We start from the raw sequence: 26,289 nt of genomic DNA, 5'->3' as shown, positions 1-26,289 counted from the left end.
CGTGTACGTCATCTTTTTTCCACAGATGATGTCTTTGCAGCCAGACTTCGGGGTGTTGGACGGCACAAGCGGGTTTTAGAATTTACCCACTCTGGTCTTCAAAAAAACAACGTTTCGTGCTTCTCCCCGTCTCCTGTGGACAATCGGTCAAAAACAGCTGGTTGAGGTGATCCAGCGTTCTCGTGTGGACGGAACCTGAAACTGTAAAAAGAAATCGATTGGTTTTGATCATTTGGTCCCAGTCTTGGCATGGAGATCAGCAGCAAAGCAATAAATTGATCTACTGATATTTTCTTTAATGGGCTTCCAGGACAAAAACAACAAGAAAACAAGTTCTCTTCAAATTTTATTTGTCACACTTAACTTAGTATACTGATGATAAAAATGGAGGGAATCCAATTAAAGTACATATACATGGACATACAAAAAAATACCTTAACAGAAATCAAACTTTGAAAAAAGCAATGATATAAAAAGAAGTTTTACAATGAACTAGTCTTGTTTGCTTTATACAAAGTCTTTGTTAGCTGCTACAGCTTAAAGTCCAATAAAATCCAGAAAGAAAAATCCTCCCTAAATCAACATGAAAATGATCAAATTAATTAAAATCTTAATCTAAAGAAAACTAAAAAGAATAAGTGAACCTCCACGGAGATAAAAGCAACGTCAGCTGTCTGTTTTGTTTCTTCGGCGCTCGCTGTGATGCTGGAAGCTGCATGCTGATTTATTCTGATTTATTCACCTCGCAGCCCGAGCTGGACTGCGTGTATCATGTGCTCTCAGAAACAGATAATCCACAGTGCAGACAGTCATATGAAACACCCACGTCACACGTGTGTGTCCTGAACACTCGGTTAACCCGTCCAGCACAATAACCGGTGCAGGTTGTAGTGGAGCCACATGCAGCCCTCAGATCAGGACGGTCAAAGAAATGAAGCGAAACACAGACATCTTCTTTCTGCACTGAAATGTAATTTTGTCCTTCCACTCATCACTTTAAACTGAGGCCACCAGCAGCGACACATCCACTAATGATTTTAATTGACAGCGTGTTGCCAGTTCTGTTCAATTATCATTTTTCAGCCTCAGAGGCTCAAATGTCTGTGATTTCTGACCCTGAAGACGTTGTGCTGCTTCCATATGAGAGCAAAGACTCAGCACAGAAATGAGTGATTCTAAGACTTCTCTTGATATAGTTTCCAATTATTTTAAAGAAAAATTATCAAAATTCAGTGGTAGCTGATGTAGCTGCATGATATTCACACAGATTCACTTCTGATTGCAGAACGACTGATTGGACGACTCGATGCCGCTCCAAGATGACCGTAGATACTCAAACTGTAGAATATGGTAGATAGATATTAGACCATGAGTCCAGGTCAACGTTTAGTGGACGTCAGAAATCTCTGATTGCTCTTCAATGTTTTTACCCTGGAATGTGTCACTGCCTCAAGATGAAGCTTCAGGAGCGTACAGCAGCCATTCCAACACTACTGGAAAGAAAAAGCACATAAGGCTAACAGCGCACAAGTATAGCAATCACGTGACGCGTCGAAGAGTGCACAGTAAACATCCTCAGCGGTTACAACCATTCCTATAAGCAAAATAGAGATATTTCAGTCACTGTATGTGATACATTTAACATGATGCAGCATTTCGATGACAGGAGTCAATATTTCCACGGACGAATCAATAAAGTGCCAGAAACCTTCGATTCAAAGCTGCTACGGGCGGCTCTTTCTGTTCGTAGAGTCGGAGGAGGCGCTGAGAGGAGTCGCTGCCGTCACCGAGGTCAGACGTCGGGCTGAGGCCACGTTTACACAGGTTTTTAGAAAAACTGATATTTCCCCTGACAAACAAATCTTCATGGACACGAACCGCATATCCACCTGCAATGAGCAGCCAAACCTGTAGGGGGCAGTGTAACGAGACGCATGAAGCCATGATAGCCAATCACAATCCTGGAAAATCACGAATTATGACGTAAATCTCCGCCTCCCCCTCGTTAGATGCAAACGGAGACACTGGGTTTTTCTAAATCATGGTTTGTAGGGACTCACAGCTGCGTTTATGTGGAAATGCAAGAAACGTAGCTAAATATCACTGTTTTAAATACCCGGGTAGGAGGAAACGTGGCCCGAGGCTCTCTAACTGGTAGGAATACGGTTTAGCAGCAAATCACATCTGGGATGAAGACTGATGGCACGTCGGAGGAAAACTTGACGCTGGTTTTATTCCTTCAGCCAGGGCTGTAATAGTCTGGCTGCGTCAGCACAGCAAGTCGATGATGGTGTTTAATCAAGATGGCAACTTTTGTCCCCAACACTGGAGGTCAGGACAACGCCGACGCAAACCCTTCAATCCCTACTATTTACATGAGAAGGTACTTTCTTATGTCAAACTAAACATTAATGGAATATATAAACTAATATACTATTTTACTGTTATGTGGTGCAAATCTTTTCTCCCTTGGGTCGTTTAGACGATAATATTGTTTTGTATTAATGTCATCGAATATGTAAAATAATCATTTAGTAAGCTCAATACACCTAAATATATTCTGTCTTATCAGGTCCATTATTTACAATACATGTGATGAGGATTGAACCGTGACCAAAGCTGAGAATCCCCTTTACATTCAGCCACAGGAAAAGGAGCTAAAAGCGTAAGGCACACTAACAACAGGCGTTCTACGTAAAGATGACGTCGTCTAACACCAAATCGGGGGGTTTGGAAACTTTTCCAGCTCAGTTCCACTGGAACATGATGAGCTGCTGCTGCTGCTCCAGGGAATCACATGCGACTGAGAAAGTTTTGGGTCTAATTTCTGAGATGACGTGAGCGACTCCTCTGATCGGCGCCGCCTCTGATCGGCGCCGCCCCGGACACCGACGTCCGAGGCTTCATCCCTCTTAGTCTGTTCTTCCTTCTTGATTCTTTCCTCGCTGCCGAACACACGACACATCTCCCCCCTCTCCTGCAGTCCTCTCAGGTGAACCAGTCATCCGTCTGTAAAAAGCCTCCTCCTCTTCCTCTTCATCCATCAGAGATGAGTGTCCTGCTCCTCTTCATCGTCCTCGGTCGCTGCCTGATTGACAAACACCTGAAAGACAACAAGGCCAGAGGCTTCATGGTCTGACAGGAAGCAGAGACAGAACCTCTGGCGTCCGTCTCTTCACCTTCCGTAATACAAAAAAACATCCAGCTAAAGTCTCGTCCAATCACCTGCCAGCGGCTGCTCTCCTCCCCGCCCCCTTCTCCTCCCCCCGCCATCCCGTTGGTGCTCGGCTTCTTCTCACGCATCTCCGGCTGGCTGTCGCTGGTCACGTCCAGCATGGGGTTGTCGTGGCAACCGTTCTCCACGAAGTGAAGCTCCTCCGCTCGAAACTGACGGAGAGACGGGAATCAAAGAAGCGACTCGTTATCTAGGTTGTACCTTCACTACCTCCAGCGCTAAAGTCTGTTTCCACGGCAACGGCAGAAACGCTGAAAACAATGTAGTGTTCATGTTGGGCCACCAGATGGTGCTGTTGGTTGTGTATTGTACAGGAACCGCACACACATGCAGCAGAGAACAATCCGTTCTAAACAAACTCCACACAGGAAGGCCCGGATCATCTCACCACTGCTCCACCGTGCCGCCATCGCAATGCATGTGAAGTAAATGTCCTTTTCTCTTTACGTATTAAAAGTAGAACTACACTCGGTAGAGCGCAGACCTTTGCCAACGCCACACTTGTCACCATGGAAACCAATGGATTACGAGGTTGTTTGATCCACCACACCTTCAATCATCTGTCCTGGTCGTATGAATTCTTCATGTTTTCACTGTGTGACACTGATATATACACATTTTACAATTTCCCCGTGACTCGACTGACTTTTGACTCCCAGCCGTTAACCAGGGTCATGACGGTACTGTCATGACATCATGTGACATATCAGAGGATAGGGAATTGAAAACGGAACATTCTGGTGTTGGGTTAAAACTGACCGCATTAGGACAGAAATACATTTAGACCTTTTTGTGACCTAGACCTTGACCTTTGACCCAATCGCTCTCAGGATCTAATGGAACCATCCCTGAAAATGTGTTGCAATTTGGGTGAATAGTTTTTTTGTGAAAAGTCAGAAAACTATATATACATACATACAAACCAATAAATTAATAAATGCAAACAAAAACATAACCTTCTTTGTCAACTAATATATAAATTAATTAATTAATCAAAAAGAGCTAAATCACTAAATAAATAGCGAAAATAAAAACATAACCTTCTCGGACAATAAACAAACAAACAAACAAACAAACAAACAAATAAATAAAACCAAAAACACTGAACCTCCCAACGTTCATCGGCGAAGGTTAACACTTGTGTCTTGTTGTTTTGGTCGAATCTATTGGTGAAGTGACTTTAGTTAAGTTTCTCTACATCTTTAACTCCAGATGAACCACGCAGCTCGTCTCTACTCAGTTTGTAAAGCTTGTTTGTATCGTGGCCGAAGCTTCACCAGGCGCCGGTTCACCCACCGTGGTCTTGGTGGCGGGGAGCCGTCTCTGCCAGCAGATGTAGATGAACCCGGACGTGATGATGACCATGCAGATGGAGCCGATGATGACCAGCACCACGAACAGTTTGCCGTAGTCGCTGCGCGTCTGACTGGGCCGAGACTGACAGCTGCTGGCGGCGCTGTAGTTCTGGATGCCCAACTACAGAGACACAGAGACACACAGAGACACACAGAGACACACAGAGAGAGACACAGAGACACACAGAGACACAGAGACACACAGAGACACAGAGACACAGAGACACACAGAGACAGAGAGAGACACAGAGACACACAGAGACACAGAGACAGAGAGAGACACACAGAGACAGAGAGAGACACAGAGACACACAGAGACACACAGAGACAGAGACACACAGACACACAGACACACAGAGACACACAGAGACACAAAGAGACACAGTCAGTCCGTAGTTTCACTGGAAGGCGACACAAACACTCAGAATCTGCATTCATCAGCAGAAGAAGAGTTTCTAAATCACAGAACAAACACTCCTTCTGTCATTAATACTGTTGTGATTTAAAGGCTCATATTATGTAAAATCCACTTCCTAAAGGTTCTCCAGCAGTACTACTCGTCCCCATACCTGGATTGACGTCCCAGAAGTGAAGACAGTCTGTCCTCTCTGTCCCTGGCTTGTTTCAGGTTTAAAAAGTGTGTTGCTCCAAGCAGCCAATCAGAATCAAACCCTATATAGTGTCATCGGGGGTTTAGCCAATCCCAATCAAGGTAGGCCCTCCCTTTGACTCCTCCCACAATTAGACAGCTCTGCTCTGGCACATGGCACCACGAGAGGAAGTACTTCCTCCTCTTCCCAAGATGGGCATGTGTGGGCGGAGCCAGTCCAGCTCACACAGACACAGCAGATTCTGAATGCAGCTCCTATGATCCAATATTCAAATGAGGAAAATCAAGGAGGAGCTAGAAACTTAGAATACTGAAGGTTTGTGGAGCGACCAGACCAGGAGGAGGAGGAGAACAGGAGGAGGAGGAGGAGAACAGGAGGAGGAGGAGGAGGAGGAGAACAGGAGGAGGAGAACAGGAGGACAGGAGAAGTTTAAGACAAAAAGTAGTTTTCGATGTCTCCCTATGTCTCCCTATGTCTCCCTATGTCCTCTAACACACCCAGAAATCCTGCCAACAAAGCGCTCACTCAGGATCATCATGAAATCCTGCAGGACCGACGGCCTCCAGGACCAGGAAGTGACATCTCTGATTAGAACCAAGTGTCTTAATGTTCAGCGATTAGAAAGAGTCACAGTGAAAATAAGACGTTTGTGGCTCATTTGAAGAAATCCTTCAGAGGACACAAAGAGGACATGCACACACGGAACAGGACTGCACACACACACACCTTGAAACTGGTCGGAGCCCCGTTTCCACGGCAACGGTTCATCTGAGAACGAATGGGAGTAGTATTTTCGTTCCAGAGAACGGGAACACGACGACGTTGGGAAAGTTAATGGATGGTGTTGGTTGTTTTATAAAATAGAACGATAGAATAGAATTACTGTATTACTTGATTGTTTCCTGTGGTCTGGACGGAGCCTGAGCCTTTCCAGAAAGTGTTGTTTTCGCCCGTTTACACGACAATGGAGTCGGAGTGTTCCGAGCACCGTTGTCATGGAAACGGACCCTGGGATGCTACCAACGCTGTGTGTTTTCACTTTAAAACCGTGTGAACTTAAAGAAATGAGGTGGTTGTACCGTATTCAGACATTTCCTGATCTCTCCAAGCATGTCAAGAACGTCCTTGGTGGCGATCACTCCTGCAAGACACATGAGGAACAGCGTTAACGAGGTCCTGCAAGACATCAGGATGTTATTATTATCAGCAACGTTTCAGACGCTCATTAAAATCAAACCTGGAACACTTTGATTTGTGTGTGTGTGTGTGTGTGTGTGTGTGTGTGTGTGTGTGTGTGTGTGTGTGTGTGTGTGTGTGTGTGTGTGTGTGTGTGTGTGTGTGTGTGTGTGTGTGTGTGTACCGTTCTCAGACGCCACATTCATCAGCAGCTGGTCTTGTTGGTGTGTCGGCTTGCTGAGGTAAATCATCCAGGATCCCTCCGGACTGTTCATCCTGCGTGCAAACACACGCTCCATGATCCTCAACAAGCGAACCCCCCGGTCCACACGGAACTCCTCCTGACACACACACACACACACACACACACACACACACACACACACACACACACACACACACACACACACACACACACACACACACACACACACACACACACACACACACACACACAAAACAAACATGAATGAACACACCACCAAAGAAGTTTAAATTAGGAGCCTCAAACAGCTAATAATCAATTAAAAACGAGAGCTACACTCGGTAGAGCGCAGACCTTCGCCAACGCCACATTTGTTGGTGGAACCGAGTTAGCGTTGCTAGCATGTTAGCCGTTAGCTCCTATCAATGCTAACTATTTTGGTCCAGATCTGAATGACGACGTTACGAGAGAACTCCAGATGAAGTGGTGCGCCTGCCGCTCAGTGTTGACTTACATCATAATCCCGTCCACTCCGACTGGCTAATTCTCCACAGATTTTGCCGAATCGTTAACAAAATATACCAGAATGTTTTCATGTGCTTCTCGTGTTCGTGCTGCCGGCGCCGCCGGACCAGTTACAGGATGAAATGATGGAGAAAAACAAACCGGCCCAGAGGATAGTAATCTTTGTGCCTCACCTCTGGAAGAATGCTCTTCTCAAAAGAAGAACATAAGCAAATATTTGAAGATACTTTTACTTTGAAATAAGCGAGAAAAAAAATCTGCCAATACAAATAGACAAAATTGTCATGACATTTACAATATTGAGATCTTAAATTATCACGTAAGTCTTATTGTGCGCTCTAATTCACCAGTAGTTTCAGGCTGTGTGTCTCAGAATCAGACACAAATGTTAAAATCAAGATTATCTATCTTAAAGAAACGACACCTCGGCTTGAAAATGTATGAAATGAAAAATTCTATTCAAATTCAACTCAAAACAAGATCATTTCAAGGTTGTTTGACTTGCAGGGTATTTAAGATGCATCGTGTTGCTGAAATATTAACTGTTCTGTGAATTTCTAAATAAAGCAAAGTCTTAAGTCTAATTTAGACTAAAAAAGAAACTTGGTAAGATTTAGAGTTTTTGCAGTGAAAGAGGCAGGAACACAGAATTAAATAAGAACTATACAGAAGCGTTGGCAGAAACAGCGACGGTCCGGCCGACTGTCACACGTGAAGCTTCCCCCTGGAGCCTGAACTCAATCTGAACAATCATCTTTACATGGAAGACCAAGTTGGGCGGCAGCTCAGCTCCTTCAGCCACCAGGCTGCCGCAGCGGCCGCCAGGATTAGCGTTGCCACAGCAACAGACGCAGCGAGGGTTCTTCAAACCTCGCCGACACTCGGCGCGAACAATCGACTTCCAGCCGTCGCGTCTGGAAACCCGACAGGAGTCCTTCACCTCGTCACACACGCATTCAGAGGCGGATTAGAGGGTTTCACCGCTCTTTCATAAAACAATGCCGACTCTTCGTGGGAATTAATGTCAGAACTGAAGTGAAGTAGAGCTACACTCGGTAGAGCGCAGACCTTCACCAACACCACATTTGTTTGTGGAACCGAGTTAGCATCACTAGCATGATAGCTGTTAGCTCATATTGATGCTAACTAGCCTGTCAGGTAGCTACATCACTGTGAAGCACTGAGCAGGGAGCGTCTCCATGGCAACAGACGCTGATCTCCTCCATGAGGAGCCTCATCCACTTTGTATGACTATCACTTTGTAAACTTCACAGTTTTTTGGGATTTATTCAGAAACAATTAGTCGTTAACGTCCTAAAATCTAATGGATTGATCCTTAGATGATGACAAATCATCCCTGAAGATTTCATGCAATTTGGGTGAGCAGTTTTTGTGAAAAGTTTGTCAAATACATATAAACCATATAAATAAGAACCTTCTCGGCCGACTCCGTTGGGGAAGGCTAACAGCCCACAGTCATAGTTCTCTTTTTAAAAGCGTTCCGTTCAAGGCAGCGTCACCATGTCTCAGCTCGGGTCTCAGTGTCGTGTCACTACTCTGAAGACATCCGTTAAAAATAAATCAATGATTTCTTGGATTCTTGCACCATGTTCTTGTTGAAACCTGAATGGTACCTGGTCAACGGCTGCACCTTCTTGTTTGCAGTCACGTCACGAATCAAGCCGGCGGAACTTTACGGATCGGTTCCTCGTACTTACACAGTTGAAGTTGTGAGTCAAGTTCAAGACGACGTATCCTCGTCCGGCCAGCTCCCTCCAGTCCAGACACACCACCTGAAAGAATCACAGCCTTAAAGTCGCACCCTCCACTGGCAGCAGGACAACATGGCTCTCAGACTAAATGTGTGGCACTGCAAGATAAAGAAGTGAAAACAGACAAAGCCTCATTACATAATTCATATCAAATATAATAATGAAATATTAATAAAAAATAATAATACTTAAATAAATAACAAAAAACTGTAATAAAATAATAATGAATGAAATAATTAAATGCAATAAATTAATTAAATGTAATATTTAAATTAAAATAAATATTTCATATTAAATAAATTAAATAATAAAAATATTAAATAAAGGAATAAAATTAAATAACACAATTAAAATTAAATATTTTATGTAAATGAAAATAAAAAATAATCCGATTCCCCCGAACAACTGAATTTATGAAGGCTGCATCTTACTTATGGCCTCAGGTTGAGAACCTGAACGTACCTGCTGCACCTGCTGCTGCGCCTGCAGGGGCGTGGTCATCTCCAGCCAATCCCAGGTGGCGTCGCTGAAGTCGATGGTGGGGAAAGGACCGGTGGTGAGCGGGATCATGCGCCGGGCTCCGGGCTCCTCCTCATCACCCTCGTCTCTCGGACCCGATTCTGATTGCATGCACACGGGACGTTTCGTAAAGTGTTAGTACTTTGTGAGGACTCTGTGAGGGGCGGGGCTAAAGCAGAACGCCAACCTGTGAACCGGTTCCTCTGCCGCCGCTCCTCTTCCTCCACGCTGGGCTGCAGAGGCTCCCTGCTGGGAGCCACGCCCACCTCCGGCACCGTGGGATTCTGGGTAAATGCACCGATGTGTGTCAGGCCTGCCTCTTCATCCTCCTCTTCCTCCTCCCTCTCCACCTCCTCTTCCTCCTTGTCATCTGCAGCGACAGACCAGCCTTGTCATCTACCGATTCATTTCATCTCACGGACACGGCGTCGTCCAATCAGACATCTTCTTCGCCGTTTCACACGAACCGGGAGAACATGCAGACTCCACAGCTCACGACTCGGTGTGGGAATCCGGAACCGGTTCACAGTCTTTTCGTTTGCCAATCAAACGATTCCCTTCTCGAGTCCACTGGGAACAAACATCCAAAGCTACGCAGCGTGGCGACGTTGTTCACCAGCGCATGCGCAGCTAGCATGGTGGCCGAGCGACAAACACCTGAAAGCCTGGTTCCATTTCAGGAGGAAGGACGACAACAGGACAATACTTTCACAGTGGACCTTTCTCACTCCGCAGCGAGAACTCTGAATGAAGAACTTTGAATGAAGAGCTTTGAATGAAGAACTCTGAATAAAGAGCTTTGAATGAAGAACTCTGAATGAAGAACTCTGAATGAAGAGCTTTGAATGAAGAGCTCTGAATGAAGAGCTTTGAATGAAGAACTCTGAATGAAGAACTCTGAATGAAGAGCTCTGAATGAAGAGCTTTGAATGAAGGACTCTGAATGAAGGACTCTGAATGAAGGACTCTGAATGAAGAACTTTGAATGAAGGACTCTGAATGAAGAGCTTTGAATGAAGAACTCTGAATGAAGGACTCTGAATGAAGGACTCTGAATGAAGAACTCTGAATGAAGGACTCTGAATGAAGAGCTTTGAATGAAGAACTCTGAATGAAGAACTTTGAATGAAGGACTCTGAATGAAGAACTCTGAATGAAGAACTTTGAATGAAGAACTCTGAATGAAGAACTTTGAATGAAGAGCTCTGAATGAAGAACTCTGAATGAAGAACTCTGAATGAAGAACTCTGAATGAAGAACTCTGAATGAAGAGCTTTGAATGAAGAACTCTGAATGAAGAACTCTGAATGAAGAGCTCTGAATGAAGAACTCTGAATGAAGAACTGTGAATGAAGAACTGTGAATGAAGAACTCTGAATGAAGAACTCTGAATGAAGAACTCTGAATGAAGAACTCTGAATGAACGTGTCGTGTTGGATCGGCTCCAGAATGAATCTCAGCCCAGCAGCAGCGTGAGCTCGCCCTCTGCTGGTGATACTGTAGATTTCATTTCGAGAGGAGAATCGACAAAGAACCGAATCGTTGAGCAGAATCATAAAAATCGTATCCATTGCCGTCCCTCCTCAGGACCCTAACTTATTTTCTCTCTCCTTTCATTGAACCCTGAAGTTCTTCTGAGTCTGGACCCACTGGAGGTTCCTTCCTGCTAGAATTGGATCTTCCTGTGATTGTTGGGTTTTCTAATACTCATCACTGGAAGAGCTCCGAGGTTGTGACTCATTATTTACAGCAAATTGAATTGAAATGAGTTGAAAACATCTTCATTTCCTCATTTTAATAAAGTCTCATAAATGAGCTCTGAGGATCAACGGCCAGTCAAAACCAGTTTTCGTACCTCTGGTGTAAGTTCCCAGCAGCCCAAAGTCTGTTCCTGTGTCGGTCTCTGGGGTTGCAGTTCCTGCAGCGTCAGGCGGAGGAGGAGGAGGAGGAGGAGGAGTGGAGGAGGAAGAAACAGAGGGTGGAGATGCAGTGATGGAGAAGTGAAGGACGCCGTCACCGCTGGACTGAGCTTCCTCCTGCTCGGCTTCCCACAGAGACTTTCCTAACGGACCCGCCTGTTCAGAAGACATCAGGACACGTCACCTTCATCATCACCTTCATCATCACCTCCATCATCATCATCACATTCATCATCACCTTAACCGTCACTTTCATCATCACCTTCACCATCACCTTCATCATCACCTTCCCCGTCACCTTCATCATCACCTTCCCCGTCACCTTCACCATCACCTTCATCATCACCTTCCCTGTCACCTTCATCATCACTTTCACCATCACCATCATCTTCACCATCACCTTCATCTGTCGACAGATATCTCGACATCCACTTAGAACTCTGGCGCTCAGAACCGGGCCAACGGAACCGCCCGTTCGTTACGCCCTCGGCAGACTGCCTCTCTCCGAGACCGCCCTTGTGCATGCACGCGCGACGGACATCTTGTTTATCTGGTCGCGAAGCAACCGCCACATCCCCCAGAAAGAGCGAGTCAAACGCCTCTAGTGGTCACGTGGGTCATCGCAATCCCTCTTGACGTCCACCAGTCAAGTGGACACATCAAGTCATTGCGCTCTCCCTCTGTGCACCGCCGCACGCCCCTAGTGGTCGTCACGGTCACCACACTGACCTGCCAACGTCTGCCTCCACCTGGTGGACGTTCGAGGTCATTACACCCATCACCCTCATCACTCCAGACCATCCACACACACACACACACACACACACACACACACACACACACACACACACACACACACACACACACACACACACACACACACACACACACACACACACACACACACACTCACACACACACACACTTTGTACATAGTGTTTGCTCTGAATTATTTATGAATTAAAACATTTTATTAATAAACGCCCGTTTAGCTGAATGGAACGATTCTTGGTGATTATTGTGTATTTATAGTGTATTTATTGTGTATTTATTGTTGACAATTCACTGGTTTGTAACAGTCTGTGCTCGGATCTCACACCTTCCATTTTATTTAAGATTGTTTTATTTTTACACAGAAATATTAACTAACTTAAATAAACCTTTTACAAACGAGACTGATATTTTGGTATTAGCTATTTACAGTTTATCTGGTGGTGCCCCAATTTAATATTAATAAATAAATAACAAATTTATGCAAATTAGTAATTTTCATTAATAAATTATTTTGGATAATTTATTGACTTTTAAGTAATTACTCAATTACTTTAGGAGTTAATGAGTAAATGACCGTTTACTTCCATTAGTAATTTCAATTTTTCATAAATTACTTCCAGTGATTTATTACTTTCAGTAATCTATTACTTACAGTAATTTGATGCTAATAACAACCATAAATCCCAACACCGCGTTATGATGGAAATACGTTTTTGACCTTTTCATGACCTAGACCTTGACCTTTGACCTAATCACTCTCAATCTTTAATGGAACCATTCCTGAAAATTTCATGCAATTCGGATCAATAGTTTTTGTGAGAAGTTGGTAAAATACATACAAACCAACAAATAGATGAATAAATAAAGACATGCAGCCAAATTACCTTCACCAAAACGTTTGTTGGCGAAGGTAATGAAGAACCTGGTTTTTGGACATTTCACAGTATTAAAGACCAGAGTTTGTTGGAATTGTACTTATTGTTCTTAAATAAATTCAGATTCCATGTTGTCTGAAATGTTTGCGATCAAACTGATCTGCATGTTTCCCCTGAAATTAAAACAACTGAAACTTGAAAACACCACATCATCACCGTGTGTTTGCTGAGTCAGCGCGTTCCAAGTGTCCAGATCAACGAGGCGTCACTAATCCCACACAGACGCTGAGGCTAATTAAAGTGCTGAGCTCGGGGTTAATGGGTGAACGCAGGATTACAGCTGATTCACTGCCGCACAATTAAATCCGGCAGAGCTGACGGTTAAAACTCGTCTGAATGAAAGAATGGAAGGAAAAGTTCACTCTTTCACAATAAAAGCTTTTTTTTAGTTTAGTTTTTCTAGTTTCTGATGTTAGAGCTTCACTAAACTCATTTTTATCGCTTGGCGAGAAAAAACTGATGTTCTCTTGATTTTTTTTTTTTTTTTAATTTCTTATCTCTATTTTTAATTCTTTTCATTTTTTATACAAATTTTATTGTGGTTTTAATGTAAAGCACTTTGTAACCCAGTTTCAACAAGTGCTATATAAATAAAGTAATTAATTATTATTATTATTATTATTATTATTATTATTATCTTTGCCAACATAAATTGGGCGGCTGAGAAGGTAATGTTATCGTCTGCATGTATGTATTTATTTATTTGATTTATTTATTGGTTAGTATGTATTTTACCAACTTTTCACAAAAAACTACTCACTTAAATTCCATGAAATCTTCAGGGATGATTTGTCATCATCAAGGACCAGTAGATTAGAAATTAGGACGATAACGACTGAACGTTTCCGAATAAATCTCAATAAAATGATCAAAACTGTCCCATTCAAAGAGGATGAGAGGCTCCTCATGGAGGAGATCAAAGGAGATCAGCGTCTGTTGCCATGGAGACGCTCCCTGCTCAGTCTTTCACAGTGATGTAGCTTCCTGACAGGCTAGTTAGTGTTGATATGACAACACTAATGCTAGTGCTAGTGATGCTAACTCAGTTCTACAAACAAACGTGGTGTTGGTGAAGGTTTGCGCTCTACCGAGAGTAGTTCTAGTTTAAATGGGCATCTACCGAGTGCAGCTCTAGATATTATTCTAGTGTAGAGGTTAGAATGGTCATCTCACAGCCAGAAGTCCCCCGGTTCGAGTCCACGTTGGTTTTGGGGAGTTTGCATGTTCTCCCAGGGAACGTCTGAACTGTCCCTCCTGTCTCCTTCTCTGTCCTCTTCTCCTTCACCCCGGAAGTGTTTGAGTGGCGGCCATGATGAGGACTGTCTGAATCCTCAATAAGCAAAGGAAAGGAGGCTCGTTTCTTCCTTTAGAACCTCCTTTAGCCTAGGAACCACTGATGCTTCCTTTAGAACCTCCTTTAGCCTAGGAACCACTGATGCTTCCTTTAGAACCTCCTTTAGCCTAGGAACCACTGATGCTTCCTTAAGAACCTCCTTTAGCCTTGGAACCACTGATGCTTCCTTTAGAACCTCCTTTAGCCTAGGAACCACTGATGGTTCCTTTAGAACCTCCTTTAGCCTAGGAACCACTGATGCTTCCTTTAGAACCTCCTTTAGCCTAGGAACCACTGATGCTTCCTTAAGAACCTCCTTTAGCCTTGGAACCACTGATGCTTCCTTTAGAACCTCCTTTAGCCTAGGAACCACTGATGGTTCCTTTAGAACCTCCTTTAGCCTAGGAACCACTGATGGTTCCTTTAGAACCTCCTTTAGCCTAGGGACCACTGATGCTTCCTTTAGAACCTCCTTTAGCCTAGGAACCACTGATGGTTCCTTTAGAACCTCCTTTAGCCTAGGAACCACTGATGGTTCCTTTACCAAAGAAGACCAGCTCATGTTCCCACACAATTCCTTGTGGCAACAACATTTAAAGGAACCCGCTCATCGGACCTTCAGGAAAAATTGTCATGTAAGTGAGTTTATATCAGAGCTTAGAACCACAGGGGAAAGTGGTAGAAATTTGTTGTACTTTTTGTAGTTCATTTTCAGAAACTTGTAGTTCTTTCCCCACCGTGGCAGACGTCACTAACTAGAGCCGCCGTCACATTATTATGACGTCACTAAGTGAAAGTCTGACTGCCTCACCACCGTGATCTCCTTTACTAACTCCTTTAGGAAGCCTCCTAACTCCTTTCACTAACTCCTTCAGGAAGCCTCCTAACTCCTTTCCTAACTTCTTTAGGAAGCCTCCTAACTCCTTTCCTAACTTCTTTAGGAAGCCTCCTGACACCTTTTCTAACTCCTTTAGGAAGCCTCCTAACTCCTTTCCTAACTCCTTTAGGAAGCCTCCTAACTCCTTTCACTAACTCCTTCAGGAAGCCTCCTAACTCCTTTCCTAACTCCTTCAGGAAGTCTCCTAACACCTTTCCTTAACTCCTTTAGGAAGTCTCCTAACACCTTTCCTAACTCCTTCAGGAAGCCTCCTAACTCCTTTCACTAACTCCTTTAGGAAGCCTCCTAACACCTTTCCTAACTCCTTCAGGAAGTCTCCTAACACCTTTCCTTAACTCCTTTAGGAAGTCTCCTAACACCTTTCCTTAACTCCTTCAGGAAGCCTCCTAACTCCTTTCCTAACTCCTTTAGGAAGCCTCCTAACTCCTTTCACTAACTCCTTCAGGAAGCCTCCTAACTCCTTTCCTAACTCCTTCAGGAAGTCTCCTAACACCTTTCCTTAACTCCTTTAGGAAGCCTCCTAACACCTTTCACTAACTCCTTTAGGAAGCCTCCTAACACCTTTCCTAACTCCTTCAGGAAGTCTCCTAACACCTTTCCTTAACTCCTTTAGGAAGTCTCCTAACACCTTTCACTAACTCCTTCAGGAAGTCTCCTAACACCTTTCCTAACTCCTTCAGGAAGTCTCCTAACACCTTTCCTTAACTCCTTTAGGAAGTCTCCTAACACCTTTCCTAACTCCTTCAGGAAGTCTCCTAACACCTTTCCTTAACTCCTTTAGGAAGTATCCTAACACCTTTCCTTAACTCCTTCAGGAAGCCTCCTAACACCTTTCCTTAACTCCTTTAGGAAGCCTCCTAACACCTTTCACTAACTCCTTTAGGAAGCCTCCTAACACCTTTCACTAACACCTTTAGGAAGCCTCCTAACACCTTTCCTTAACTCCTTTAGGAAGTATCCTAACACCTTTCACTAACTCCTTTAGGAAGCCTCCTAACACCTTTCCTTAACTCCTTTAGGAAGTATCCTAACACCTTTCCTTAACTCCTTTAGGAAGTCTCCTAACACCTTTCCTAACTCCTTCAGGAAGTCTCCTAACACCTTTCACTAACTCCTTTAGGAAGCCTCCTAACACCTTTCCTTAACTCCTTTAGGAAGCCTCCTAACTCCTTTAGGAAGCCTCCTAACACCTTTCCTTAACCCCGTGATGTCATCCAGGGGTTCAGGTAAAGTCCATGGATAAGGAGGTAGGAGGGACCTTTCAGACGTACCGTTTGTTGCTCTGGCTTCCTCTCACACTCCACAATCATGAGTTTGAGGTTAAATGGCGACACGAAGGTCCCGTTTCCACGACAACGCTTCATGTTTACGTGCCGACGTTCTGAAAACGAAGTCCCGTTAACGAAGCAACGGCAGAAACACTGAAAACGATGCAGTTAGCATTAGTTTGTTTTTGTCATGAAACCACACACACACACACACACACACACACACACACACACACACACACACACACACACACACACACACACACACACACACACACACACACACACACACACACACACACACACACACACACACACAGCAGAGAACAACACACTGCACAACTTTAAATAATAATATTACTTTGAAAGGATTCTTGGGAACCAGAAAATTTCAGTTTTCTGGAGAAGCGATTGAATTATTCTGAAACAAAACTGAATATTTTACTGGAAACTAAACTAAATATGAATTATAATTTCATTAAAGAGGCAGCTTGATTGGGTTCGATTCATTCACTACTTATATTATTTATCTGTGTACGAGTCTCAGTTGCATTATGTCCTCTTGAGTAAAGAGGCAAGAGAAGGTGTGTGAATGATTGAAAACTGAAAAGTTTCACCACACAAACCTTTATGTCACGTTTCCAGAGTGATGTGTGGAAGAAGGAAGTAAAACCCTTGAATTTGAAGAGAATTGACGTTTCCTAAACTTCAGCTGTGAGCCTAAAACCATGATGCTCCCTCCGCCCTGCAGGACTGCTTGTGACATAGAGGGGCTGATCTGTGGAGCGTCTCTCTGCTCACCTCCAGGACGGGGGCTCCTCGCTGCTCCTGTGGCCCAGAATCAAGCCCCTCGGCTGGGAGGGACACGTCCGGCTGCTGGGAGGCGGACGGCTGGAGGGACGGATTGTAGCCTGCGGGACACATCAAACATCGTAGTTCATGTCCGAGATTCAGAAAACATCCTCTCACATCTGTTGGAAGGAATGTTTTCTGGACCTTCAGTGGCTCCTCCCCCTTTTTGTTGCTCCTCAGAATATCGTGTGGACGACACGACGACTCGTGTTTTCATCACTCAAATTACCATCGACTGTTTTACGTTCTCATTTCCTCCACGGACTCATTGACTGTAACGCATCGCCTTCACACATTGTTTGTGTATGAAGTGTGAATTAGGCTTTATGGCATTTAAAAAGTACTCGTACCGGTACTCGGTATCAGAAAGTAGCTGAAGGTCAAGGCCCCTGCAGACTCCCAGAAGAACCATAAGAACAAGAAGAGAAGTTCTGCTGACGTCTGCCAGCTGCAGAAAAAAATGCTTTTTCATACTTTGAGACGAAGCTGTCAAACTCACAGGCCACGCCCCCCAAAAGGCCACGCCCCCATCACAGACACACACACACACCTGTGAAGCAGCGTTTTAACTTTTCAACTGCAGCTTATTTCTTGCTTCCAATGTTTCCAGAATCATTTCTCTGAACTGTTTCAGTAATAAAAGAGAAAGTTTGTGTCTGAGCCGCCATGTTGGTCTGGTTTGAACTGCAGGAGCTCAGTGATGCGTTCAGGGGCATCACGTAACTCCGCTCCCGACATCCTAACAAGCTGCCTACAGTAGCGGGGCTACTTTCTAAATCTGAATCAAATATGACAGATACTCATCAGGGAGCTGGGCGAGCAGCAGAAGGCGGTTTGGCATAGAGACACTTGGACGGTTGGACCAGCCGAACCAAAATGACGTCATTTTGTTCAAAGACCCCGGAGAGCCGAACTTTCTTCTTCTTCTTATGGAGGACGGATCGGCCTTTAGTACTCGTACTAAAATGTGGTATCGAGCCTCCCTAGTTTAAGTACCTTTGTAGTATTTAATAGCATTAGAATTAAACTTCAAGCTGAATATATGAGAGTAAAAGTTTACCACCGACCAATCAGAGCGTCCAGATCCGGAGTGGTGTGGTTGACCTTCAGGACATCGGGCAGGTCTTCCTCCTCTCTGGCGTCTCCCCCCCTCGTCTCCTCTCTCTCCCACTCGTCCTCTCCCCCCCTCCTCTCCCGGTCCTCTCCTCCGTCCTCCCCTCTGTCTCGGTCCTCCATGTCCGTTCCGAAGAAGCCCGAACCCTCCAGCGAGGCGTCGCCTCCGGCCGGCCCACCGCGGTGTTCTGTCTCTGGGCGGGCAGAGTCCAGCGGCCCCCTGAAGTCCTCCGAGTCCTGGGGGACGGCGAGATGGACCATCCGCTGGAGGGGGAAGATCAAAACGTCACAAGACAAACGGATAATCCTTCCCAGTGGAGTACCAGGGCCTCGCTGCTCACCTCCATCTCGTCCTGTACTCCGCGGTTCTCGTCCACGGCGTCGTGGGTCCTGGCCACCCTGGACAGGGACGATTTGGCTGACTCCATCTTGGTCTGCGAGCGTGACGTGTCGTGGATCTCCGGCCGCCCCATGTCGTGGACCAGATGGGGCTGGGTGCGCACAAGTTCCGGCGCCGTGCGCCGTTTGGCTCTGGCCAGCTCCTGGACGAGACGTGGCTGGATCGGGGGCTCGTCCTGGAACCGACGGGCCTCCGGAGGGCCAGCGAGAGGGATGACCCACTGGGAGGAACCCAGCCTGAAGGCGTCGCAGCCGGCCAGCAGAGCTGCAGGAAGAGCCACAGGAAACCATTTAATGGACCGAAGCATGAAAATCATCACAAGTTTGACTATTTCGGACCTTTTCACCTCTTTAGTTCTGTTTGTATCCATGACGACGGAGCTGAAAACTAATCTCATTAGTCCCGGATACATGGCAGTGTAATCGGAGGGTAATAATCTCACCTTTTCCCAGGATGCTTTATGATTCATCTGTCAGAGCACCATTTCCCCCTCCACCCTCCTCCACAGACCTTCACACCCCCAGGCCGTTTTAAGCCAGACTACGGTTACACTGCGTTCCTCCAGGATCACTGCGGTGTCCCCCAGGGCTCTGTCCTGGGCCCCATTCACTTCACTATGTATCGCCTCCAGTGGGCCTAGTTTTCCATGAATAGAATATTTAATTTCACTGCTATGCAGACGACACTCAGCTCTACTTTTCACTTTTCCACCAACAACAGATAAATTGCCTGGTCCATTTTAAAACTCATCTTAAAACTTTTTAAACAAGCAGATTCGTGTTAACAATGTCGCTCTGCTGCAAATGACTGATTTATTTTTTTTGTTGCTATTAATTACTTTTTTGTTTTTTACTTGGTTTAACTATATTTTAACATATTCATAAATAAATAAATCAAAAGTACAGTAAAATCAATCATTATTTTTACACCGGCATTCATTTTAACCAGACTAATCAGGCTGTATTATACAGTCCTGCAATGTGAATTTAATCTAAAGCTGGATATTCTGGTTTTATTGTGGGATTAGAGCTGATCTTTAACAGGAAATGACGCGCTGCATCAGAGCATCTTTTATAGAATCATTTAGTCGTTTATTTGTGAATGGATTCGACCGTTTGGTTCTTTGATTTCATTTCCAGTCACTTTGGGTCCCTGGTTATGTCCCCACTCGTCCACCCGTCCTTCATGTGTTCATCACTAATCCGTCACGGAGCGCCGCCCTCAAGATTCCGCCGGGTGTTTCACTGTCTGCGACCACAGATGGAGATCTGACCACCGGCTCACACACACACCAAGCAGCAGCAGCTTCAACCGTTTCATTCAGTCCGATTGGTTCTTTAAGAACAGTTTGCAAGGTTCCCCAAATATAGAATCAACATCCTGAATACCTGCAAAATGCAAAACATCATGTCGGATTTCATACAATTATTTCAATGCAAACGTTTTATTCTGCAGCCGTCCCACTGAAACACTCGCTGCCAAAAAGCTTTTCTACAAATAAACTGAGTCTAAGTTTGCTGCTCTGCTGACCAGTCAAGTTTTATCTGTACTTTAGTTTTTGGATTCCTTCACAGTGACTTTGGTTTGGTGGATTTCGGTTGTTGGGTGTTTTGGTTCGGGGCCTTTCTGTACCAAACCTGCAGGTTCTACCTGAGTCAGGCCTTTAAGAACTTATGGTTGAGGTGAATTGTTGGCTGTAAGATTGACGGAGGTATTCATGTGACAGTGGGTTGATTGGTGACCCGTCCTGAGATTTGGATTAAGGGTCATTAGTATTAACTGAACGTGGTGAGGTCGCAGGGCTGCATGGATCCATTCCATTTCAAATCAAGAACATTAAAGCAGAAAGTCTCACGATTTCCAAACAAAGTTCCTGCATTCAGCTCATGTGAACGAGGCTGCAGGACATCAGAGTGATCCTCTCAATACCGATCAATAAAAGTAGACCGTGATCATTTGGCCTCTTGAGAAGGATAAATCTGCAAATATATTTTTAACCAACAGCAATTTAGAGTATTCCTGCTAAATGTTACAAAATTAGATGAAGGCTCCGTTTCAGGTGAAAAAGTTTCTGCGCTTTTGTTCTTGAAAACTTTCATTGTTTCCACGGCAACAGCAGAAACACTGAAAGTGAAAATGTTCATCTACTGAGCATGTGCAGAAGAACTACCGTACAGCTTCCAACAGACACGAGATTCTACCGATTCTACTGGGAACACGTGAGCGCCAGTTAAATCATTCTGTGAACTACGGTAATTAGCTCCTTGCACTTGAAACGTAAAGGATTCCTCAGTCACGATCTCTACCGCCGGTTCACTGGGAGAATATTTAGATTATTTCAGCTGGACGATCGTCTTTAAACTGAGAAGCTGTGAGAGTCTGACAACCTGAACAAGACGATTTCACACACAGGATATTTTCATAAAACACCACCTTTTTGACGGGAGATAATAATACTGTCGTCGTTTCTCTTCCCGGCAGACTGATCATGTGTCGGAGGCTCCGAGCCAAAAGTCTGACTGCTTTCAAACCCGAAAGATAAAGAATTTTCCTCTCGAGAAATTATAACTTTATAAAAAAATGTTCCCAAAACTGTGGAATCTGAGGAGTTGTTTCCAAAAAGTGTAGTTAAAAGGACTTTTCTCCCTCCGTCTGGATGACATCACGACCTGCCGCTCGTGAGAACACTGTGGCGCCATTCACCGCTAGTCAATACATTGAAAAGCCACAAAGTCCTTCAAAATAAAAGTCCTTGTTTATTAAAATGACAATAGAAATGTTCAAAACACATAAGAGTGGTTACCCAGGCGGCGTGACGTTAGAAACTATGTCTGTGACTCAACTCAGACAAAAACAGGCAGCAGGTCCAGATTTATTGGGAATACGGAACGATTGATCGTTTTGATGATTGGCTGAACGACCTCCACTCGTCCTCTCAGGCTTCAGGAAAAAGATAAAGCAGCATCCTGAAAAGCCTGAGGAGAGTTTGAAATGTGCTCTGCTAGAACTGATGCAGCTTTATTCATCTCACCGGAGACATTCCTGACGCGGCGGCGTTACGGCGCCGAACGCCCGAGAGGAAACTGTTCTGGTCGAGGAAACGCTGAGCGACTCACTGAGAGATTCTCCCGCTCAGGAAAACCATCAAAGACACGCTGGAGAAGCTAAAGTGAGACGGGCTGGGAAGGCTTGTTTCCTCCACGATACCACCGGTGTTTAGGATTAACTGGTTTCCCTGTTAACTGGTGACCTTCTTCCTCCAACGTCTCCTTTTCACAGCAGATGTTATAAACCCGACCAGAACCCGTATCTCTCCTGGAGAACGCTGTTTAACCACATTTCTATTAAAGTTTAAAGTATCGTAGCGTTTGTTTGTCTTATCTTAACATCAGCTGCTGCTAACGGCTGCTGGCAGAAGTCACCAGTTAGCAGGGGCACCAGTGAAACCGAAACACCGGACAGTGAGGCACCATCGTAACATTCCACGTTTTGTAATATTATTAATAAATATATAAAAATATAAACTATTTATTTGATTATTTGAGCTGATATCAATGGATGTTCGCTCCGCATCATATCAAGGTGATGAGTTGTGCACGACGGGGAAAAGCTCAGGTGACTCCGCCCACACCGCGGTGGTACGAGATTCTCATGGAAAACGAACGAAGCTGAGACGAGTTGGAAAAGTGGAAAAGCGCCTTAAATATCGAAACACAAAACAAATAAATGAAGTAGGGATGTCCCGATCCGATCGGTAGATATCGGATCGGGGCCGATATTAGTGATTTGTGAGTGATCGGTGATCGGCAAATCCAGCCGATCACCCCGTCGAGCTAAAAAAACAAAACGCGGTCCGCAACGTCCCCTAATAACCACTACGTCACCTAATAACCACTACGTCACCTAATAACCACTACGTCACCTAATAGCCACTACGTCCCCTAATAGCCACTACGTCACCTAATAACCACTACGTCACCTAATAACCACTACGTCCCCTAATAACCACAACGTCACCTAATAACCACAACGTCACCTAATAACCACTACGTCACCTAATAACCACTACGTCACCTAATAACCACAACGTCACCTAATAACCACTACGTCACCTAATAGCCACTACGTCACCTAATAACCACAACGTCCCCTAATAGCCACTACGTCACCTAATAACCACTACGTCCCCTAATAGCCACTACGTCACCTAATAACCACAACGTCCCCTAATAGCCACTACGTCACCTAATAACCACTACGTCACCTAATAACCACTACGTCACCTAATAACCACAACGTCACCTAATAACCACTACGTCCCCTAATAACCACAACGTCACCTAATAACCACAACGTCCCCTAATAACCACTACGTCACCTAATAACCACTACGTCACCTAATAACCACAACGTCCCCTAATAACCACTACGTCACCTAATAACCACTACGTCACCTAATAACCACTACGTCCCCTAATAACCAAAACGTCACCTAATAACCACTACGTCCCCTAATAACCACTACGTCACCTAATAACCACTACGTCCCCTAATAACCACTACGTCACCTAATAACCACAACGTCCCCTAATAACCACTACGTCACCTAATAACCACTACGTCACCTAATAACCACAACGTCACCTAATAACCACTACGTCACCTAATAACCACTACGTCCCCTAATAACCACTACGTCACCTAATAACCACTACGTCCCCTAATAACCACTACGTCACCTAATAACCACAACGTCCCCTAATAAACACTACGTCACCTAATAACCACAACGTCACCTAATAACCACTACGTCTCCTAATAACCACTACGTCTCCTAATAACCACTACGTCCCCTAATAACCACTACGTCCCCTAATAACCACTACGTCACCTAATAACCACAACGTCCCCTAATAACCACTACGTCCCCTAATAACCACTACGTCCCCTAATAACCACTACGTCACCTAATAACCAAATAGCCACTACGTCACCTAATAACCACTACGTCTCCTAATAACCACTACGTCACCTAATAACCACTACGTCACCTAATAACCACTACGTCACCTAATAACCACAACGTCACCTAATAACCACTACGTCCCCTAATAACCACGTCACCTAATAACCACTACGTCACCTAATAACCACTACGTCCCCTAATAACCACAACGTCACCTAATAACCACTACGTCACCTAATAACCACTACGTCCCCTAATAACCACTACGTCACCTAATAACCACAACGTCACCTAATAACCACTACGTCTCCTAATAACCACTACGTCTCCTAATAACCACTACGTCACCTAATAACCACAACGTCACCTAATAGCCACTACGTCACCTAATAACCACTACGTCTCCTAATAACCACTACGTCACCTAATAACCACAACGTCACCTAATAACCACTACGTCTCCTAATAACCACTACGTCTCCTAATAACCACTACGTCTCCTAATAACCACTACGTCACCTAATAACCACTACGTCACCTAATAACCACAACGTCCCCTAATAACCAGAACAATCAGGGACTAGATCGGGTGGAGCTGCAGAAGCTAGAAGCAGGCGGAGCGGGGCCATAGACCTATAAAACTAGAGTTATATTAGTGGTTTATGTGTTTAAGTGCAGAAGTCTACTTCTAAATTTCTATGTGGTCTGTCTTCTTCTGCTTTTCTATTGTGTTTGGTGAGTCACAGCGCCCCTAAAGGCCTGGCATGTGTACTACATGTCCTGAAGCCTGGTGTTGAGCCGTGTTCATAGTGAGGTGAGGACGGAGGTTTGGGAGAAGACCAGGGAGGACAAAGATCATTTCTTCATCGTGTGGATGTTCCTCAGTTTACAACAACAACCAAAGAGAAAGAGAAGAATTCTGATTCAATAAGTGAGTTTTACAATAATTTCCAGGTAAACAAAGTTTCTGCCAATAGTGCTTTTAGCTTCAGACATCTTAGTCGCTCCAAAAATACACTATTGAGTATATTTGCAATAGTAATGTGAGTATCGGATCGGGAAAGTATCGGTATCGGCCGATACTCAATTCTGAAAAATCGGATCGTTATCGGGGGCAAAACAGTGTGATGGGGACGTCCCTAAAATGAAGTATTTCTCATTTGCATGGGAAGAACCCAGAAGTCCTCGTGTGAACTTCCATCAGTCAGTCTGAGTTGTTCAGAGGGAAACCTCCGTCTCCTGCTGCTGTGATCTGCTGACTCATCCTGCATCAAACGACACGGAGCCGGTACCGGAGGCAGGCGGAAGGATCCGGAATCCCGACAGGAACACACCGGGAACCAAGGAAAAAGAAAAGTTGTTCACTCTGAGATGAACCCGAGACCCTCAGTCAGAACTGCTGCGGAGAAAAACCCATTTTCCTCAGCAGCGTCAGTAAAAGCCGGTTTCTCTGCAGTAGATTCTGATTCAGCAGCAGCTGGACGCTGCTGTTTGGAATGAGAAGGTTCTGTAAGCTGTGGATCATTGCTGCAACTTCCACAGTAGAGGGGGGCTCTGATTGTGCAAGGGGGGGCTGAGTGACTTCCTCTTCAGCCCCCCCCTCCAGCGACGGCACTGATCACCTGATCGTTCTCAAAAACACACTGAAGACATTTTCCAGAGTCAAAACCTTCTTCCTTCTCCTGGTGGTTCTGAAAGTTTCCCGTCCACAAGGAAACATCATGTAGTACATATACCGGGCCTGTAGGTGGCGCTGTAACGCGGCCACAGAAATACAGCAGAACCAGAGAAGAAGACACGGAGCGTGAACAAATCTAACGTCTCGCCTCATTAAAGCGACGAGCATCAGCAGCTTCTGCAGCGCCACCTGCAGCAGGTCGTTGTTAAGTGACGTCACAGAGAGGGAGGCGGAGTTATAGGGCAAGAGGCGGGGCCACAACATACATCAAAACCAAGGTGGTGTTTTCAATCTTCTCCACTCTGGAACACGTTTAAAAAAACCTAAAAACTGTTTTCAGGCTCCTAAACACGGCGCCTTGTGGACGATCGGACAAAAACAATGGTGACACGAAACGGCGTTGTCATGTGGGCGGGGCTAGAGGTGTCACTCTGCAGAACGCTCCAGTTCACACGACATCCTCCTCCTCTGCCGTGGACGTTCCGTTCCAGGGGGATCGACGCAAAACCCCCCGACCTCTGACCTCCGGCCTCCCGTCAGATCCGCTTATGTCAGACTGGGACGCCCCCGGAAGCCCAAGCCCCCCCCCCCCCCCCACACAATCACCCCCCCCCCCCCCCCCCCCCCCCCCCCCCCCCCCCCCCCCCCCCCCCCCACACAATCACCCCACCCCCCACCCCGCCAGCTGAGACACAGTTAAACCTCAGCGTCCAGACCAGGCGGAGGGTTCTATTTAAGGTTCTACTAAAGATTTA

The 26,289-nt window shown here is 45.1% G+C and overlaps 1 protein-coding gene across 1 annotated transcript in view; it reads right to left on the bottom strand.

The window, feature by feature from the left end:
• Positions 1–340: 340 nt before the first annotated feature.
• podxl2 (podocalyxin-like 2) overlaps positions 341–26,289 on the bottom strand; it is a gene marked incomplete at its 5' end in the record, with an annotated part of 28,586 nt that continues 2,637 nt past the window's right edge. The window contains 13 exons of the mRNA XM_080462293.1: positions 341–3,103; positions 3,226–3,387; positions 4,532–4,711; positions 6,281–6,342; positions 6,562–6,718; positions 8,826–8,900; positions 9,351–9,484; positions 9,580–9,768; positions 11,254–11,334; positions 11,416–11,473; positions 17,327–17,436; positions 18,445–18,754; positions 18,814–19,154. Of these exons, the coding sequence (XP_080318419.1) occupies positions 3,044–3,103; positions 3,226–3,387; positions 4,532–4,711; positions 6,281–6,342; positions 6,562–6,718; positions 8,826–8,900; positions 9,351–9,484; positions 9,580–9,768; positions 11,254–11,334; positions 11,416–11,473; positions 17,327–17,436; positions 18,445–18,754; positions 18,814–19,154 (1,919 nt within the window). The 3' untranslated portion in view covers positions 341–3,043. The remainder of the gene's footprint in view (positions 3,104–3,225; positions 3,388–4,531; positions 4,712–6,280; positions 6,343–6,561; positions 6,719–8,825; positions 8,901–9,350; positions 9,485–9,579; positions 9,769–11,253; positions 11,335–11,415; positions 11,474–17,326; positions 17,437–18,444; positions 18,755–18,813; positions 19,155–26,289) is intronic.

This window comes from Lipophrys pholis, assembly GCF_963383615.2.
Source record: "Lipophrys pholis genome assembly, chromosome: 4".
In the NCBI taxonomy this organism is placed as follows: domain Eukaryota; kingdom Metazoa; phylum Chordata; class Actinopteri; order Blenniiformes; family Blenniidae; genus Lipophrys; species Lipophrys pholis.
Note: the sequence above shows the minus strand (reverse complement) of the source record. Positions and strands in the feature narration are given on the sequence as shown.